The sequence below is a fragment of the Microtus pennsylvanicus genome, chromosome 18 (genome assembly GCF_037038515.1).
Source record: "Microtus pennsylvanicus isolate mMicPen1 chromosome 18, mMicPen1.hap1, whole genome shotgun sequence".
Taxonomy (NCBI): Eukaryota; Metazoa; Chordata; class Mammalia; order Rodentia; family Cricetidae; genus Microtus; species Microtus pennsylvanicus.
Genome location: NC_134596.1, coordinates 7591925 through 7610656, shown reverse-complemented (window position 1 = coordinate 7610656; position 18732 = coordinate 7591925). Strand labels below are relative to the sequence as shown.

Genomic DNA, 18732 nt, shown 5'->3' with positions numbered 1-18732 from the left:
TCAATACCATCCTGTTCTTTTATAAAGCATGGACAATATTTGAAACGTTAGCCTTTTAAAATATTGTTACATATGGTAAGTGTATAGCATAAGTGTATGTTTATATACACGTGGGCATGTGCACGTGTGTGTGCACACACATGGAGGCCTGAAGTTGAAGTTGGTCTTTGATTGTTGTCGACTTTAATTGCCGAGGCAGAGTTTCTTGCTGAATTCATAGCTGGGCTGGTCTGGGGGGTTGATTGCAGGGAATACCATGCACCTGTCCCTCCATCATGTGAATTTTGGGCATCAGAACTCTGGTCCTCCTGCCTGGGTGTAAGGGGTTTATCCAGTGAACCCTGTCTTTAGCCCCACTCTGCCTTCTCTAGAAACCTCTAGAAGCAGAATGATTTCTAACAGAGAAATTGACATCCTACACCTTTGAAAGACATCCCCATGTCTCTGCACTTGGAGGATATTCTTACTGTGGCAAGCGTATCCTTTAACAACTCCTCTTAAAGACTCACTGGGCCCTTTTCTTTTTTTGTTTTGCATTTTGAGACAGGGAGGGCCTATCTACCTAGTCCTGAGTGTCCTTGAATTCACTCTGTAGACCAGGCTGGCTTCAAACTCAGAGATCCACCTGCCTCTGCCTCCTAAGTTCTGAGGTTCAAGGCATGCGCCACCACGCTCAGTCACTGGCCCACTCTGGATGGTGGTGGCGTAGTTCTCACGTTGCCTTCGGGGCCGTGACAAGCCCCAGGATGGAAAGTTGAGGGGAATGAATATAGAAGTCAGGCCCAGCATCCATATTTGAGGACGAACAGGATGTCTGAAGACTCTGGCAGAAGCATTCTGCACGAAGGCGGAAGGAATCCGTGTGCTGTGCCCTGCCTAGACTTGATTATTAGGATTCCAGTGACCATTAATTTTTTCTGGGGGTAACGTCCCGAGGGCTGTTCTTTGCAGTTTTAGCAACACCAGCACATAAATGAAAAATCTCTCTGCCATTTGCGTTGGGTAGAAGAACAAAACATGGTCTTAGAGATTTCCTCTCTGCGGCTACACTGGCATTTTACTAGACCCTCAAGCTAGCTAGCATACAGGAGTCTTTTAAAAGCACATGGGCTCTTCACGCACACCCATGCTTGGGCAATCGTGCTTTCCCTACATTGCCCCGGTGGTCTAGCTGTGCATTTATTTAGTGACAAGGAGAAGGTCACAGTGGAGTGAGGTGGATAACTCCCTCAAGCATCCGTACAGCTGACCAAATGAATTCGTATATAGGGCGAGAAATCAGGCAAAGGTGGTTGTCATCTTTGCTTTCTAACAACGAAACACGGCCATCAACTCGGTCGCCCATTAGTAGGGAGGTCCCATGCCTAAGGGTCTGTAAGCATCCTGATGCCCAGATTCCAGAGTAGGATAACACCTTCACCGATTCTGGGTTATACATCTGCTCCTGCCGTAGAGACCTGGGATTGGAGGGACTGTTTCCAGGTGATCACTCCAGGCTGCAGGGCCAAAGGCAATCTGCCTGTCACAACACTGGTGTTCTTGGCAGTCTTCAGGGCTACTTACCCCTTCACGACTTTGTGACGGTGGGATAAGGCCCTTGCATTCTAAATGTGGTCCACCCTGTGACTTGGAGCTGGTTTCACCAGAGAGCTGTCTGCCCAGGGAGGAGAAGGCCTCTGTGGCATCTCTGTACTGATGACAGATTTGAGGAAATGAGCAGAAGGCGGCATGGCATGGCATTTCTGTGTATCTGTTGGAGACATGATTTGTACCTGGTATGTCTGGTCTGATTTCTTGTGGACCTAGCATGTTTTTGTGTATGGTGTTGGCTCACACAAGTTCTTTGGTGTTCTGTTGCTGATACTTCCCCTGTGTTCCTTCCAGGTATAGAACTCCTGGTCTGGAATCTTTGTGTTATGCTGAGGGGGAAAAAAACCACAAGCCCTAAGGCTTCATACCTTGTGTCACAGAAAGAAGAAACTCTTTTCTTTCTAGGAGATTCCTGGGTTGGAGCAACTGTCTAGCTATTCTATTTAGAGAAAGCAAAGGGAAGCGGAGTGAGGGAGGAGGGGTGTGGCTAGGCCTGTGGAAAGCCTTCCCATTGCCTGAGCTTAGAGATGCGTCGTGGCTGCAGCCTAGAGCTAGAGAGAGGACCCTGGAAAGCCTCAGCATCCAGCCCCACTTAACTGCCAGCCTTTCTCTAGGAAGACCTCTGTGACTGCAGGAGAAACCACTGCCCTTTCTAATGGTCTCATGACCCCTGCTGCCCCAGGCTTCCCCAGTACATCTTGGTCGCAGGTATTTGTCCCACACAACCCTCTGTCTCTTCGCAGACTCTTTGGTGGGAAGCCTACCAAGCAAGTGCCCATCGCCACAGCCGAAACCTTGAAAAGCGCAATGGTCATCTCCAACCCTCACGCCACTATGACCCAGCAAGGTAACCTAGAGTCCCCCTCAGGCAGTGGCGTCCTGAGCAGTGGGAGCAGCAGTCCTCTCTACAGTAAGAACGTGGACCTCAACCAGTCTCCTCTAGCCTCCAGCCCCAGCTCGGCCCACTCGGGCCCTTCCAACAGCCTCACCTGGGGTACCAGCTCGTCGGCAGTGAGCAAGGATGGCCTGGGCTTCCAGTCTGTCAGCAGCCTGCACACCAGCTGCGAGTCCATTGACATATCCCTCGGCAGCGGTGGGGGATTGAGTCACAACTCTTCCCCTGGTCCAGTCACCTCTGCTAAGGAAGATTCCCTGCTGCCTTTTGTCCGCACCAGCAGTGTGAAGACCACACTGTCGGAAAGGTTGGTGCTATACCCTCAGGAGGATGTCTTTCCCCCAGATACACACCAAAGGTTAGGGGTCCAAAGGCCTTTGGTTGGGAAGTTTTGTTCTTCTTTTCTTTTTTCTTTCTTTCTTTTCTTTTTAAAACTTTTTTCTTTCTTTCTTTCTTTCTTTTTTTTTGCTTCTGGTTTTTCTGTCTTGAAATTCTCTCTTTAGACCAGGCTGGTCTTGAACTCAGAGACCTGCCTGCCTCTGCCTCCAGAGTGCTGGGACTAAAAGTGTGTGCTGCCACGCCCAGCTTGATTTTTGTCCTTTCTAATTCTTGTTCCTTGCTGGTAGAAGTCAGTTTAAGAGTGGAGTTGATCTTGACTGCTTCCTGCTATCTCGGTTTTGCTTTCGGATGTTCTTGGTGCTCAGAACCTACTAGATGGGGACAGGTCTATACTACTGACTGAAATGACATTCAGCTTTGGAATGGGTTTGTCAACTTACAGTAATTGCTGAGGGGTTGCCAGCTTGAACTTATATCTTGTCGTGTGACTGAGCAAGCAGAGTAGGTGACCTGGGAGCATCTGGGGAGGTTGGCTGGCATGCCAACCTTCTCCTGAGTTTCTGCTGGCCACAGTGAGAAGAGACAGAGCCTCTGCAAGAATTTTAGAGCCTTGGTTCTGCTACAGTCTTGGGGTGTGTCTGTCTGGTTTCTGGATCAGACCTGAGGAGCCAAGTCGGGGTCGGTCTTGGGAGTGAGAAAAGTGTTCTGACCATTGTGTATAACAGTGCCTCTCCTCTGCTCCCACCTAACGTTCCTTCTCTTGTTTTCTGATTGCCTGGAATTCTAGCCCTCTCTCTTCCCCTGCTGCTAGCCCTAAGTTCTGCAGAAGTACTCTGCCCAGGAAACAGGACAGGTAATGACCTCACAGGCCTGCAGCGCCTCTGGGTTCTTCTGCCTGTGTTTGTTGTCGAGCCAGTTATTGTGTGCAAGGCTGCTGACCTGAGGCTCCTGCTTGTGTCTGTGGCTCTGGTGTACTCTGTGATGGCCAAGCATGCCACTGAGGGTCTGCTCCACTGTCTGCCAAAGCCCAGGGAAAGGTGGCAAGTGGGTGGCCACCCCAAACCCTGACACTCATCCGGGACTGGAGGAGCTCTCGCTGGCATTCCCTGTGGTGTCCGTGGCATGTTCCTGCCCTCCAGCTTCTTGCTTTTTTTCCTCCCTATCCCTCTGGGTACTGTCTGCCACCCACTGTGCAGCCTGGCCCTCACCTCTGTCTCTCCCTTGCACCCCACCCCTCCCGGCCCAGCTGGCTCTTCTCCCTTGAAGGCTTTTGCTGCTGTCTGGCTCATCGTGTTGTTCCTAGTATCGTGTTGTGTGTGTCTGTGTTCAGCAAAGATAATGGTACAGAGTGCCTGGAGGGCTGGGGCTTTACAGCAGAGAAGCCTGTGTCCGCCCCCAGCCGTGGGTGGGCCTCCAAGATGGGTGTTGACCCCGAGTTTCTGGAGGAGCGGTGGCTTGGCCAAACATAACAAGCAGATGTTGTTTCATGCTTGGGCGGGGGGGGGGGGAGAGAAATTAATGGAAACCCCCTTCACCCCATCCACAGCACAAACTTTGTTTCTGTCAGGCTTACAAACCAAGCCTTTAAACCCCTGCACTTTAGAAATTCAAATGCCTTGGCTCTATGAGCCAGCAAGTTCCAGCATGCCCGGGCTCCTGCCCAGGGCTCAGCTCCTGGCTACGCCCTGGCTGCGCAGGAACAAGGAGACATTGAGAGGGACCTGGAATTGACTTCATCACACATGAATTTCAAATATGCAGACTGCTGCCTCTTGAAACTCACCGATGAGTCTCTGTCCCTCTGGAACCTTTGCCAGGGTTGCAGGAGAGGAGCTGAGGAGGTACACAGGTGGGACCCACGGCAGCGCGGCCCCTGCCTTGGCTTTGAACCTGTGGAAAAGGAGGAAAAATTGGGGTTCACGACTCAGGCCACCTTGTGATGTGGGATAAAGTACACATGCGGTGTGGGTGCAGGCAGGACCAGGTTTCTTTTATATACTGTGTTGGGGCACTGTACGCATGGCTGGTGGTAGGAGTCTGCCCTTGGGGGTCCTCAGGCCCCTCCCCAGCCTTCTTACCTTTCTTCTTACCCTTCCTCCTGTGCTTCTCTGAAGTTCTTGATTTTTTTTTTAACTCTCCTACAGTGACCCGCACCTTGATAGGAACACTTTGCCTAAGAAAGGACTCAGGTATCGGTCCCCTCCTTGCATCCATGACATATGTTGTGGCCGTGGAGCTTGGCTGTGTCGTTCTCTCATGGCTGGTGGGGCTGGGCTGGGCTGGGCTGGGCTGGGCTGGGGTCCCTGCTTTGGCCATTGCAGCTGGAGTTTGGATGGCAGGCCCCTCTCATTCTCATCTCCCCATCTGTGGCTTACTTGCTTGAGCAGGGTCTGTCTGTCTGTGTTTGTGAAGCTTCGTGTGACAGAGCCATCTCACATCTCACAGCCAGCCGCCACCTTGAGCTGGGAGCAGTGACTGCTCCGGGGGGCCGCAGGAGAGACGCTGAGTACTTTGTGACGTCTGTACACACAGCCACCGCCAGAGGAGGACATGACTTAGAGCATGCTGCTTTGTTAGCTGCCCCCATCTTAAAACTCTCAACTCTTTCTGCACTAGAGATGCAGCTCCATGGTAGAGCATTTGCCTGCCATGAGTAAGGTTGTGGGTTCAATCCCCAGCACCACCAAATAATAATCTAAAAAGATAATGCCTTTGTGGCTGTAAAACACTGAACAGTTGTCTTAATGTCCTAAGCAGTGATTGGGTCAGTTATCAATACCAAGACATGGATATGATCGTTTTTTTGGTGGAAAATTAAAAACAAACAAACAAAAAGACCACCAGAAAAGAATGTCTTTCTATTGGTAGTAAGTTGGACCTGGACTGCTCGTTGGTTCTTCTCTTGGTAAAACAGGATGCTCTAAGTCGCCATTGCTCGAATCATGTCCATCCCATCACCAGCCCGAGGTACTTTCCTTTGCTCACGCTCCCCGTGGATTTTCCGTCGGCTCTGCTTTCTAAAAGCCTTGGTGTTTGTAGCTTCACCCTGCAGTCAGCCTTCAGTCCTCTCACGTGAAAAGGAATGAAATGTTTCGTTGGTGTCTTGTGTGTCTGCACTTAATAACCCACGGTTTTTAAGACCCAGCGCTCTTCGAACATTTTTAACATGAGGGTGGGCGTCACCACAAGAAGGCCTGCGTTGATGCCTCCTGGCAGAGTTCTGCAGCCTGGCCTTTCTTCCTGGGTGTCAGCTGGATGGGCAGATGATCGATGCCCCCCATTCACCCCTTGTTCTGAGACTGGGTCTCGTGTAGCCCAGACTGACCCTGAAGTTGTATGTAGCTGACCTTTGAACCTATGATCCTCCTGCTTCCACTTTTTCAAGTGCTGGAATTGTAGGCGTGTACCAGCGTGTCTGGGTTTCTGCTGTGCTGCAGACTGAACCCAGAGCTTCCTGCGCCCGAAGCAAGCAGGCCACTAACTAAGATGTGTCACAACCCACTGTTGTCCAAAGAAGGAGCTAACTTCTAAGTAGTTACCTTTTGAAATGCTGTGATCATGCCTGTAGTAGATCTATTAATGTTTATAGCCCTGAATTATTGTTGTTGTTGTTTTGAGACAGGGTTTCTCTGTGTGACAGTCCTGGCTGTCCTAGAACTTGCTTTGTAGACCAGGCCTCAAACTCACTCCTATCCATGTGCCTCTGCTTCCCAAGTGCTGAGATTAAAGACATTGCACCACCATGGCTCAGCTACCCCTGGATTTTGAAAACTGATTATCTAAACATTTAGAATGGGGTGATGTGACAGCTATCGATTATGTGACATAATCTATGTGCCTTACAAGGGTGTGCATCCATCAACAGCACTGAGAACTGAGTTCCTGTTCACACTGGTTTTCTGGCTGGCTGGCACACACACACATATTGGGTAGCAGATTCCTGAAAGTCCCTCTAGTGAGCTGGTCGGCACCCGCTCTGCAATACCTAATCTGAGGGTACCCTGACAGTGTGGACACTGCAGACGCTTCAGATGCTCACATGCGATTTTGGAATCCCACAAGCGGGGGTTAGAATTTCAGCTCTGGTCCCCAGCTCCGCAGAGCACATAACAGGACTCAGTGTTCTATCCCTGTGTGAGTCTGGAGGCTCAGGGCAACGATGCCTACAAAGGGAGCTCACTGGTCAGAGATGCTCAGTAAATATTACAGTCCCATTTGGAATACACAAGGGGGTGGTCCGCAAGACTTCTTCAGGCTCCCCAGCATTTAACACACCAGAATGGGGTTGTCTTCAGGAAATCTGTTAGTGGTATATGGTAGCAGGTAAGGGACCAGGAATGTGCTTCAGGTGTTAGAGGGCTCGTGTAGTGTGCAGGAAGCCTGAGTTCAGTCCCCCCAGTATTTTACAAAGTGTGCGTGATTAGACATGCCTGAAATACCAGTCCTTGGGGGACAGAGGCAGGGGGAGCAGAAGTTGAAGGTCATCTTTAGCTACCTAGCAAGTTCAAGGACAGCCTGGGTGCTCCAAGACCCTGCCTTGGAAAAAACTGCAGCAGCTACTGTAAACACCAGCACCCCAAGTCTCCAAATGCCACCCACTAACCGCTGTGATTCATGGCCGTTCACTGGCTCTGCAGCGAGCAGATGCCAGCGGTTAGCTCATTAAAACCTCCTCAAAGCTCAGACAACTCCTCTTGCAGCTCTTCCTGTCAAGGAGGGGGCTTCGAGGTGACCCCGTCATGAACCAGCATGTTCCAGTCACACCCAGGGATGGCTCTTTTGAGCATTCCCAGTCTTTCTCCCTTTAGGTGTTCCCCTCAAGCTGAAAGGAATTATAATTTTCCTTAGATGAAGCCAAGTAGCTTTAAAAAAAAAAAGTTTTGAGAAACTTCATAAGTTTCAGGGTGTGTAGTGTGTAGTGATTTTTTTTCCCCCAACTTAAATATAGTTTTTCTTCTTACATAGTCCTCATCAGCTGTGGGGAATGCATTTTCGTAAGCGCTCTTCATTCCAGCCTGGTTTCCGTCTCCAGGTATACACCCACCTCCCAGCTTCGCACACAGGAAGACGCCAAAGAATGGTTACGGTCCCACTCTGCTGGGGGCCTGCAGGACACCGCTGCCAACTCCCCCTTTTCCTCTGGTTCCAGTGTCACTTCTCCCTCGGGAACAAGATTCAACTTCTCCCAGCTTGGTGAGTAGCCACTTGCCTTGGGTTGTATGGGTCTCCTCTGCAAGGGAGCGGGGGCAAGAGGTTATCTCGTGTTTTGAAACAGGCATGTGGCCACATCCTTCTCCATAGCGGATCAGCCCTCGGTGGCAATGCAGTCAAAGAAACAGAAAATTGCAATGTTCTGAGTATTTTTCAGTCCCATCCGTCCCCTGAGCCGCGTGTGACTTAGGGTGGCCACAAATGAGGCCAACAGTTACTTAAAGCATATGAGATTTGAATGTGTGAGAGGTTTTTTTTGATTGTTGTTGGGTTCTGGGCATGGCATATATAGGACGGGAGGGAGATTTTGTTTGTTCTTTTTTGTTTGTTTGTTTTGCAAGGCAGGGTTTCTCTGTGTAGCCCTGGCTGCCCTGGAACTCTCTCTGTAAACCAAGCTGGCCTTGAACTCACAGAAACCCACCTCCCTCTGCCTCCCAAGTGCTGGGATTAAAGTGTACACCACTAACTGGCATCAGAGGTTTTTCTGACTCAGTTGCACTGTGCGGAGCCTGGGCTCTGTAGATAATAACCTCCTGTCATAAAATATACAGGTTAGACACACCCACTACTCAGGGTGCGATCTGCTTCTCAGACCTGTGGAGGAGTCACTTTTCCAGCCTAGTCCTCGTTGCTTTATCGAGCTGAAAATAAGTTGTGATGAACTAGTGTTCTTGGAAGTGGCTCCTGCCGTACATTGTGCTGGCTGACGCACTGGGGGTGGGGGTGGGGGTGATAGTCCCTGCTGGAATGCTGAGGGATCCCCTATTAGAGGCAGACACACGGGTACAAGTCTGACAGACAAGCTATGGGAGAACAATCCAACGTTTCGTAGTAAATCTGCAAACGATGGAAGAGCGCTGGAGCGTTGATCTCGGGACTGTGTAGTTCCAGGAAGGAGAGAGCCGGGTGCTGGTGTCGGCAGAGGTTGCTTGACGGTGATAGAATACGGGCAGTACTTGAGGACTGGCCAATGGAGGAAAAAACCTGTTTTGGTTTCAGCATTTAGAAGAGCAGGCTTTTCTGAATATTCCAGACTTTCTATGTAGTGTAATGATGTGTGTGTCTTGTCATCACGGACGAGTTAACTCTGCTCTATTAAGTGCGTCCCTTTGAATACAGGGAACATGACTGACATGGGAAGGACTTTGGGTGAGAAAGCTCAGCTTAGCTGGGGGAAGTGTGGCCCCTCTGCGTTGATGCTCTTTGCATGCCGCGAGATGATCCCATGGGGGGCCGCGAGCCCTGTGCGTGTAGTGCTCTTTCCCAGCCGTAACTCTTCGCAGCAAGCGCTTCTTGTCATGTGCGAAGGCTTCCTATCTGATCAAAAGCCTATTTGGACTATTTTGGGCTTTTGGCTTTGCAGAGGATTGTTTCAGATGAACCCGGGGAGTAATTAGCTCATGCCTGGAAGGTGACACTGGCCTGCCTGAACGTGCCAAGTTGGAACGTGAGGCCCTGAGCCTTGCTTTGGAACTGACCCACCTTCTTCCCTCCCGTATTTTTAGCTCTAAGCCTGTAACTCAAATGCTGATGCGCCTACCTTTTAGAAATAGACAAGGGAGTGAAGTTGGCAGGCACACACGCTGCTGGCGATAAGCAGCCGCCGCCTGGTACCCGGCTGGGATTCAGACAGAGGTATGGATATCCAGCATCTCATTCTGCTCCTCTGGTTCCAGCGAGTCCCACCACTGTCACCCAGATGAGCTTGTCCAACCCAGCGATGCTGAGGACCCACAGCCTGTCCAATGCAGACGGCCAGTATGACCCCTACACTACTGACAGCCGCTTCCGGAACAGCTCCACGTCTCTGGATGAGAAGAACAGGACAATGAGCCGATCGGGCTCCTTCCGGGATGGGTTTGAGGAAGGTAAGGGGTGAAGGAACTCCACCAGTTAGGTCACTTGGCCTGGCACACTTGACGGTGCTCCCTCCGGTGCTCCCTCCTCTGGTCACTACTACCTCTGGGGGGGGGATGAGGGACTCTCAGGAGGAAGATCTGACTGACCCTTAGGTAACCTTTCAGGAGGCTGAGGGGTGGAGGCCTCTAATACTGCCCACCCTCAACATTGACTGAGTTCTGCCTGAGGCTGGCTCCTCTCTCTCCTGGCCTTGAGCCATGTCTTCTTGGCACGCATCTCCATCTTGAAGCCCTGCCGCTGGCTCATTCTGTTGGCAGAGAGCTTCACTGAGTTCATCTCCCCCTGCCCGGCAGCTTTGGGGGCAGGCAGCCCCGTTCACATCCAGCATTTCCTAGCTCATCTCAAGATCCAGATTCTCAGTTTTTACCCTTTTTCTTCTTGGGCCGGTCCCAACCATGGGCATTTATAGCTCGTTTGTTTTCATCAGAATTATGGAAGGAACATTCTGGGGGTGATTTTTGTCTGCATCTTCGTAGCTCACTTCATCTCTCTCACCCTCTGCCCCTTCACCCAAGACATTGTGTTCGAAGAGCCCCCTTCCCCAAACCGGGTTTGGGGGAGACTGGAGGCCGGCTCAACAAGCAGTGATAAAGAGAGGGGAGTTGGACCGGCCAAGGATAAACCCCAACCCTACTCCTCCCTGGATTTGAGCGCTTAGGGAAGATACTGTACCTCTTTGTTCCTTTTTCCGCTATAAAAATGAAAGTAATAATAGCATTCGGCTCACGGCGCTGTAAGAATGCAAAGCTACCGGCTGTAAATGTTAGCACAGGTCTGTATTGTGTGCTGTAGCCTGTGGGCCTGCCTTCCACATTGCTTTCAGAGGGCTCCAAGCCAAGGATGAGGGTTCAGGGACAAATGGATGCCAGTGGGGCTCCACCTCTGTTGGAACCTTTCTGCTAACCACAGCCGGGGCAAATGTAGGGGTGAGCCAGAGATGGTCCCCTCAGCTCCCCGTCCCTGTAAAAGGCAGGGTATAGATAGGCTCAGTGTACCCCAACAGGAAACTTCAGATCATAAGGAAGGGAATACAAGATGCAGCCTTCCGCTTCTCGGCTTTCTTTCTAAGAAAGGCTTAAAGGACTGTAGCGACAGAATTGTTGCTTGTCGGCTGATCTTGGTGACTTAGGGCTCTTCCCAGATTTATGTCTCCAGTAACCCTGAGCAGGGCAAGCTTATAATCCTTATATGGAAACTGCCGGGCTGGAGGATTAGGGAGGCGGGGAGCCTGGGTTACTAGGGGCTTTTGTTAGATTTAGAGGCTGGGGGAAATTGGTGCTGTGGTGGCTATCAGAACACAGTTAGGGCCCATACTGGCCCTAAGGCAATGGAGGAGGAAGTCTGTCCGTCTTAGGCTGTTTTCCACGATTTGTCAAGAATAGCCATGGTATGTCTCCTGTCCCAGAGGACAGCTCCCTTGTGGAGTGTGTCCCGTGCTGCCCTCATGATCTGCCATGTGTATGCCTGAGAGAATCACAAAATAGTACCAAAACTTGTCCTGACAAGTATACATGGTCCCACAAAGACCACGGGCCCTTGCGGACTCTTCCTCAGCTAGATCTTTAGGTTAGGCAGCCCATCTGCAATCAGACAGCCCAATACAGACCATCTGGGATATCAGATGACAACTAGGCCTGGCCTACCCACAAGCATCACCACAACTTTATTTATTTATTTATTTATTTTTTTATTTTTCGAGACAGGGTTTCTCTGTGGTTTTGGAGCCTGTCCTGGAACTAGCTCTTGTAGACCAGGCTGGTCTCGAACTCACAGAGATCCTCACCACAACTTTTGTAGTCATGTGATTTGTGGTCATACGGAACTGAGCTGCAAAGTTAGGACTTTGGTGGGGAGGGTTGTGTTACACCGCGAAGGTGGCCCCTTCATCTCTGGGAACTTCACCGTCCAGGTGGGTTTATTCCTTGCATATGACAAAAATAGAATAGGACTTTTGTTTGTTTTCATTTTAAATTGATAAGTTACCAGCGTTGTAGGGGAGGTCAGATCTCATGTCTGGCCAGGTAAGACCCTCCTTAAACTGTTTATTCTGTGCTGTGAAGTGGGATTAAATTAGACAGGTATCTGTGAGCATATTTTAAGGCAATGGGAGTTATAGCCACGTGGATCCAGTGCAGTGTGACCCAGGTGCAATCTTTTGAAGTACTTTGGGTAAATTCTTACTATAGATAGGATGTAATCTCAAAGTCACCTTTGATGTGCTCTTAAGGGACACTCAAGGTATCTTTGAAATGGATATTGGAGCTGGAGAGATGGTCAGTGGTTAGGAGCAGATAGTGCAGTTGCAAAGGGATAGGAGCCCGATTCTCAGCACCCACATAGGGTGGCTCACAAGTTCTGGCTTTGGGGCCTATGGGGACATTACACAAAGGGATTAGAAATACATTACAAAACATGCCAAAGGCTGTTTTTCAATTTTTAACTTTAAGCCAGGTGGTGGTGGTGCACACCTTTACTCCCAACACTTGGGAGGCAAAGGCAGGAGGATCTCTGTGAGTCTGAGGTCAGCCTGGTCTCCAGAGTGAGGTCTAGGTGAGTCAGGGCTACTCAGAGAAACCCTGTATTGGAATTTTTTTTTAACTTAAAATTACTCAAAATTTTACATGATTCTGCTGTGCGTGCCCTGCTATGCATGTAGAGGTTCTGGAACAACTTTCAGGAGTTGGTTTCCTCCTTCCTCTACGGGTCCTGGGTAGGGAACTCAGTTTGTCAGGTTTGGTATTAAACACCTGTACCAACTTAAACCATCTGGCCAGCCCACCAAAGGGATTTTTAAAAGTAAAAACTGGGGGCTGGAGAGGTGGTTCAGAGGTTAAGAGCATTGCCTGCTCTTCCAAAGGTCCTGAGTTCAATCCCAGCAACCACATGGTGGCTCACACCATCTGTAATGAGGTCTGGTGCCCTCTTCTGGCCTGCAGGCATACACACAGACAGAATATTGTATACATAATAAATAAATAAATATTTTTTTTTAAAAAAAAGTAAAAACAGGTCACAGGCGAACAGAGTCTTGTCCAGACTTAATCAACAGATCCTGTCCTTGAATTTCTATGTAGCAAGTCTCGTCATTTGAGTTCCAGGAGACTTTTGCCAGTCCAGCTGTGGAATTCTGGAGGTGCAGCAAGAAAGCTCCATCAAGCTTAGTGGTTTGGGGGCTGAAACTCACCCCCCCCCAGGCTCTGCAGCTCACCCTAAATATCAGCTGACCAAAAGCAGTTCAGACCAGCCACATTCAGGTTGGTGGGGCGCAGAAAGCCTAGGAAGCTGTTTCTTTGGATCACAGCCTTGCCCTCACTGATTTCCACGTGAGATACATTGTTACAGAGAAAAGTAATGTCTCCACTCGAAGGGTGCCCAATGTGCCGCCTCTGCTTGGGTCCCTGAGCTGGTCCTGACTGCCGAGAAACTGATATGTTTGAGATGGAAGAATTGGAGACAAAACAGCAGCCAGGGTATGTGTGCTGCCCCTGTTCAGGCCTCTGAGTCAGCCCTGGCAGGGTGGGTAGAGGTGACTACATGGATCGCCTTGTCTCTTCCACCAACAGGCCTCCCAGGCTCTCTGTCCACTCAGGGCTATTGTACGGAAGTGCTTTGGTACCTCTGAACCTGTGGGCATGTTAGTACAGAAAGCCATTTTTGGCCATTAACACCTTAACCTGCTTTTTATGGGGTGTGAGTCAGATTAGTCATCCTTGGTAGAAAAACAGGGAGCAGATCTGGAGCCTGGCATTACCTGGGAAGGTAGCTGTGAGTCCTGGTGGAGCCCCAGCCTCAGAGACTGGTAGGTGCCTGCTAGTGAGAGGAGAAGGAGCTCTGGACTGTGCTGGACTGGGCCAGGTAGGGTTAGAAACACCCTAGACAAAGAGCTGCCCTGGCAAAGCCTCAGAAGCAGGCTCTACAGCGCCATCTAGAGCTTGCCCGGGAATGAAGTCCAGGATAGCCGGATAACCCCTTGTGAGAGGAACAGGCAAAGAAGTGTCGGGGGACAGGGGAGGTTTATTAGTAACGCCACAGGCAGGTTCCCAAGCATCAGACAGAACTGTTTGTTCAATATCTTGCTGGTAGGCAGCTCCTACTACCTGCTAAGTGGGGCGGAGTGCACTGCTGGGGTGACTAGTGAACTCAGTAGTGTGTGCAGAGAGTGTCCCCAGCCTTCCCTGGTCACAGGTGGGCTCCTGCTCTCTTGGGATGTGGGGACATAGGCTTTCCACCTGTGGTCAGGAGAACTGTGCCCACTTACAATACCTGCCGTGTCTGGACCCTGGGCTGGTTCTGTCTTCCAGACAAGTTACCAGGAGGTTGTTGAGAAAGTAAGAATCAGGTTCCCTGAAAGAGAAGAGAAGAAGGCAGCTAGAATCCCTAGTCCCGGAAAAAAAGCACGCTTCAAAGTGAGAGCAGATAATAAAGTCCCTCCAGCTGGAGATGGGACGGAACGCTAGGAGTGCATGAGTTTGGTTCTGAGTCAGAACCTATGGTTACCAAGCAAGGAAGAGAACACCCTCGTTCGTCATGTATAGACATTGTGCAAGTCCCGTACTTCAGCAGAAATGCTGTGGTTTCCGCTGATCTCTGCTCCAAGGCTGTGTGGATTGATTAGGACAAAGGTTCGTCTCTAAGCATCTAGTGGGTGTGAGACAAGGCAGCTCTGCCGCACGGTCACAACGCTGAACCGTGCATCCGACCTGAGTAGGCACAATCCGAAACAGCCACAAGCGGTTACACTCTCCACAGCCACACTGCCCTGTGCTTGAACCCTCGGCGGTATGAACGTTTGGTTACGTGAATATATGATCCCGGAATCATGTGTTGTTTTGCTAGTTAAGAAAAATGTGGTACGAAGAAAATGGCTTCCTTAATGGATTATTTGGCTCTGACCTGTGCTCAACCCAGGAAGTGTTGGGCCACGATGACAGTCACAACCAGGACGAGCCCGTGGTGTCCTGAAGGGCTGGCCTCCTCTCTCTCTCTCTCTCTCACAGCAGCCAGCGGCACCTTTGACCCTGTTTGCTTCCTTCCAACAGTTCACGGATCCTCGCTGTCCTTGGTCTCCAGCACGTCTTCCATCTACTCCACGGTGAGTCTCGGCCATCGCCAGTGGCTGTGCTTGCACACACACGTTCTGTTATCAAGTCTGTCAGGAGTGATGATAAGCATCCCAGCTGTAGAAAGTAGTCCCATTATAAAAGGATCAACTCGTAGGAGAAAAAGATTTGAGATCCACAAGACAGCTGTTATCACATCCCCCTTGGAGCTGGGGAGAGGGCTCAGTGGGTGAAGGGCTTATCGCCCAAGCACGAGGACCCGAGTTCTGATACCCATGTAAAAGCTGAGTGCACGCATACGTAACCCTCCCTTCTACCCACGTCTTCACGTGGAAGCAGGTGGTTCCTTGTCACCGCAATGGTTAGAATATCCCTCACATCCTTCCTGATTTATTATACATACTGGGCTTTTGTATTTGGCCGTTCTGGTGGGTAGATGTAATTGTTCCAGTTTGTAGACTTATACCAGAAAAGAAGCCAGTCAAAGTCTGGACTTTCAGGAGCTGGAGAGATGGCTCAGCAGTTATGCGCACTTGCTGCTCTTCCAGAGGACCTGGGTTCAATTCCCACATGGTGACTCTCAATCACCTGTAGCTCTAGTTCCAGGAAACCCAATGTCCTCTTCTAGCCTCCTTGGATACTAGTCATATATACATGCATACATACATACATACAGGCAAGTACGCATACACATAAAAAAGAAAAAAAATTCTAAACTTTCCCAAGTTAGCAGACTCAGCAGTTCCCACTGGCTGGGCTACATTACTCCTTTTCCTTCACTGTTCTGACTTTCTTTGTGATTTATTTACAGCCAGAAGAGAAATGCCAATCAGAGGTAAGGAACGGTTCACCTTCTGGAGCTCTTTCTCACTCTCAGTGTTAATTCCATCCAGCTCAGTCTGGAGACGGACTCCCCCCAAGCAGGTAACCCCTGTGCCTGTCTCTGTAGATCCGAAAGCTGCGGCGGGAGCTGGATGCCTCCCAGGAAAAGGTGTCTGCGCTGACCACCCAGCTGACCGCCAATGTGAGTGCCTGTTCAGGAACGCACGCTCACACGCGTACACGCACATACGCACACACGGTGGGGGCGAGGGACAGGTCAGGGTGGGCGCAGGAGCTGGGCTGAGTGGGAGCCAGAGATGAAACAGCGTGGGCGGGAGCTGAGGGGCACTAATGGAAGCCAACAACAGTAGTGGTCAGGGAGGAAGCCAAGGATGTAACAGGGTAGAGACAGAGATAAAACCAAGTGGGGACCAAGAACAGGACAGAAGAGAAACTGGAGGTTGGATAGGAAATAGCCATCTGCTTTCTGAGCCATTCCTTGAGGCTCTGGTTCTTTGGACATTCAAGGAGTAACTCTGTGGGTTCAAAAGGCTTTAGATCTGTGGACAATGATGCCAAATCAGGTGCTAGCAGTCTGGCTTGGGCCACTCTCTGTCACATCTGGGTCTGGCTTTGCTCGTCTATGTAATGGGACGATCGCTGTCTCGCTGTGTTGGGAGGTGACCCAGGCTTGCGATCTTTGAACTGTTAACTCATTTCCCGTCCTCTTTCTGAAGATTGTGGTCTTCAGGGAGGTGGGAACACAAAGGAACTCGGGGGAAGAAAGACGCCCGTGGCTTCGTGATAAACAGCTGGTGCTCTATAATTGCATCATGCACGGTGCTCAGCACTGCCAGCCTTCGTTCTAGCTGGCTGGCCACTCTTCCTCGTGCCAGCAACACTAGGCTGGGGGTCCAACAGTAAGGCAGGCAGAGTCACTGCCACTTCCCATGCTAGCTCGGGACCAGAAGGGAGGCAAGCTGAACAAGCTCCCTGGGACACAGTCATTCATGCCACAACGATGAAGAAAACACAGGAGTGCCACGCTACCTCTTGGCGGGAGGTGGGAGGGAGTCAGGGTTTCCCAGAGGGAGTAACACCAGATTGCTGTCCTGTAGAAGGGTGCAGCATCCTAACCAAAGTGAACAGTTTTGCAAGGTCCAAGGAGAACTGTGAGTGGCTTACCCGGTCAGTATCTGAGGTGAGGAGTGAGGAGAGAGGCAGGGCAGGAGTCAGTATATACGAAAGGCGAGGGACAGATGAGTGTCTGAGCTGTTCGGTGGGGTTTGGGGACCTTCGGAGAATCCTGTCAGTGTGGAGGCTCAGCTTGCTATTTGGACCAAATAGAGTAAAGGAGAGGCAAGGATCTCCCAGCCTATCTGGGAGACCCACAGAGGAGCCCCACTGAGGGCGGGGCTGTCACCCTGAAGCCTGAGATTTAGGGAGATGCTGGGTGACTCCAAGGCCAGGCTTCCTGCCCAGGAGTTCATAGCCCAACCTCAGAGCAGCCCAGATAAGGGTACCAGCGCCTGTCAGGGGGAGCACACTTGTGTGACCCCTCTGCATTCCAACAGCGGGAGCCACTTCAAAGGCTGCTCTCCTTTGACCAGGAGCGTGAGTCAGAGCCCCACAGTAGTCATTTACCTGGTAATTCCTGCTCAAGCCTGACTGACTCCAGGAAGTGTGGCTCTCTTAGATCTGCATGGGAAGCGTGACACGCCCTTAATTACATGCCCGGGAGTGTAACTGCCTTCATCATCACCCTTCTCCCAAACTCTTGTGCATTGTCGGAAACCTCTGACGATTTCCCTAAACTTTGACACACCCTGTCACTACGGGCTTCGCAGTCCTTTATTCTCTTCCCCTCTCCATCATCAGGAGGGCTGGCTCAGTGGTTGGCAGGTTGGCAGCACTCACCGTTCTTCCAGAGGACCCCAGCTAGGTTCCTAGCATCCCTTTCAAATGACTCACAACCGCCTGTAACTCAGCTCCAGGTCTGGTGCCCTCTGCTGGTTTCTTTATGTATCCATATTTAAATGTACTGCGCGCGCACATGCGCGTGTGCACACACACACACACACTTAAGATAAGAAATCTAAGAAATCATTAGAAACCATCTCAGAGCTGAATTCTCAGGCTTAGATTTTTCTATTCAAAAAGTGTCCATGGTATCCTGACTAGGTCCTCTAATTGGAAAGTCCGATGTATGCACCTGTGTTCAGAACTGAATGCAAACCCAGGGAGGTGGACAGTGACCTCCTGCCCCCGAGAAATAAATGCCTCATGATTTGTGACAGTCATCAAGTGCTGTCCTTGAGTCTCCGTCAGGTGACCTTGGGATACTCTTTCCATCTACCTGATCTGCCACCAGGAGCCCTGTGCTGGCCTGTGGTCCTGAACCCTCTGTGCTAGATGGGTTGGAGTAAGGCCTCTTATATTACTCCAGAATGTGTTGCACCTCCCAAAAGCTGCTGAGTGCAGTCTTGTTTAAAAGTAAATATTTAGTTGTACCACACTCCACACTCCACCTCAGCCACTACCGTTTTATTATCTGCCATCTTTCTCGGAGACCAAGCTATGTTTGTTTTCCTAGGACAGGCTATTCCGGGCTGCCCTGGCTGGTGTTTTCCTAGCTCTCTATTTGTTTTCCCTGGGAATGTGAGAATGTCTCTTGGCGGGGAGGTTGTTGTATTATGTTGTGCAGCGCCGCTAGGCCCTGCCTCCCCCGTGTTTTCATAGCTGTGCTCAGGACACAAAAGCAGCCCTTTCACTTGCTAGCGGAGCTGGATCTCTGACCCGTCAGAGCTAAGCGGCTGCTTTCTGAGCTTGTAAACATAACGTTCACAGTTTGAGTGAGCGGCGGCGTTCCAGGGATCACGGGTGCAGGTTAGATGC

The 18732-nt window shown here is 50.5% G+C and overlaps 1 protein-coding gene across 15 annotated transcripts in view; it reads left to right on the top strand.

The window, feature by feature from the left end:
• The window catches only part of Nav2 (neuron navigator 2), a 615193-nt gene that overhangs the window by 555301 nt on the left and 41160 nt on the right, over positions 1-18732 (top strand). For 10 of the 15 annotated variants that reach the window (XR_012908349.1, XM_075953182.1, XM_075953180.1 and 7 more), the window contains 8 exons: positions 2334-2792; positions 3612-3677; positions 4969-5013; positions 7857-8017; positions 9712-9903; positions 14995-15047; positions 15827-15850; positions 15965-16039. Coding sequence is in view for 14 of the 15 variants with exons in the window: in XM_075953182.1 (XP_075809297.1) it covers positions 2334-2792; positions 3612-3677; positions 4969-5013; positions 7857-8017; positions 9712-9903; positions 14995-15047; positions 15827-15850; positions 15965-16039 (1075 nt within the window). In the remaining variant the exon portion in view is untranslated. The remainder of the gene's footprint in view (positions 1-2333; positions 2793-3611; positions 3678-4968; positions 5014-7856; positions 8018-9711; positions 9904-14994; positions 15048-15826; positions 15851-15964; positions 16040-18732) is intronic. The other 5 variants (XM_075953177.1, XM_075953179.1, XM_075953174.1 and 2 more) reach the window with 5 other exon arrangements.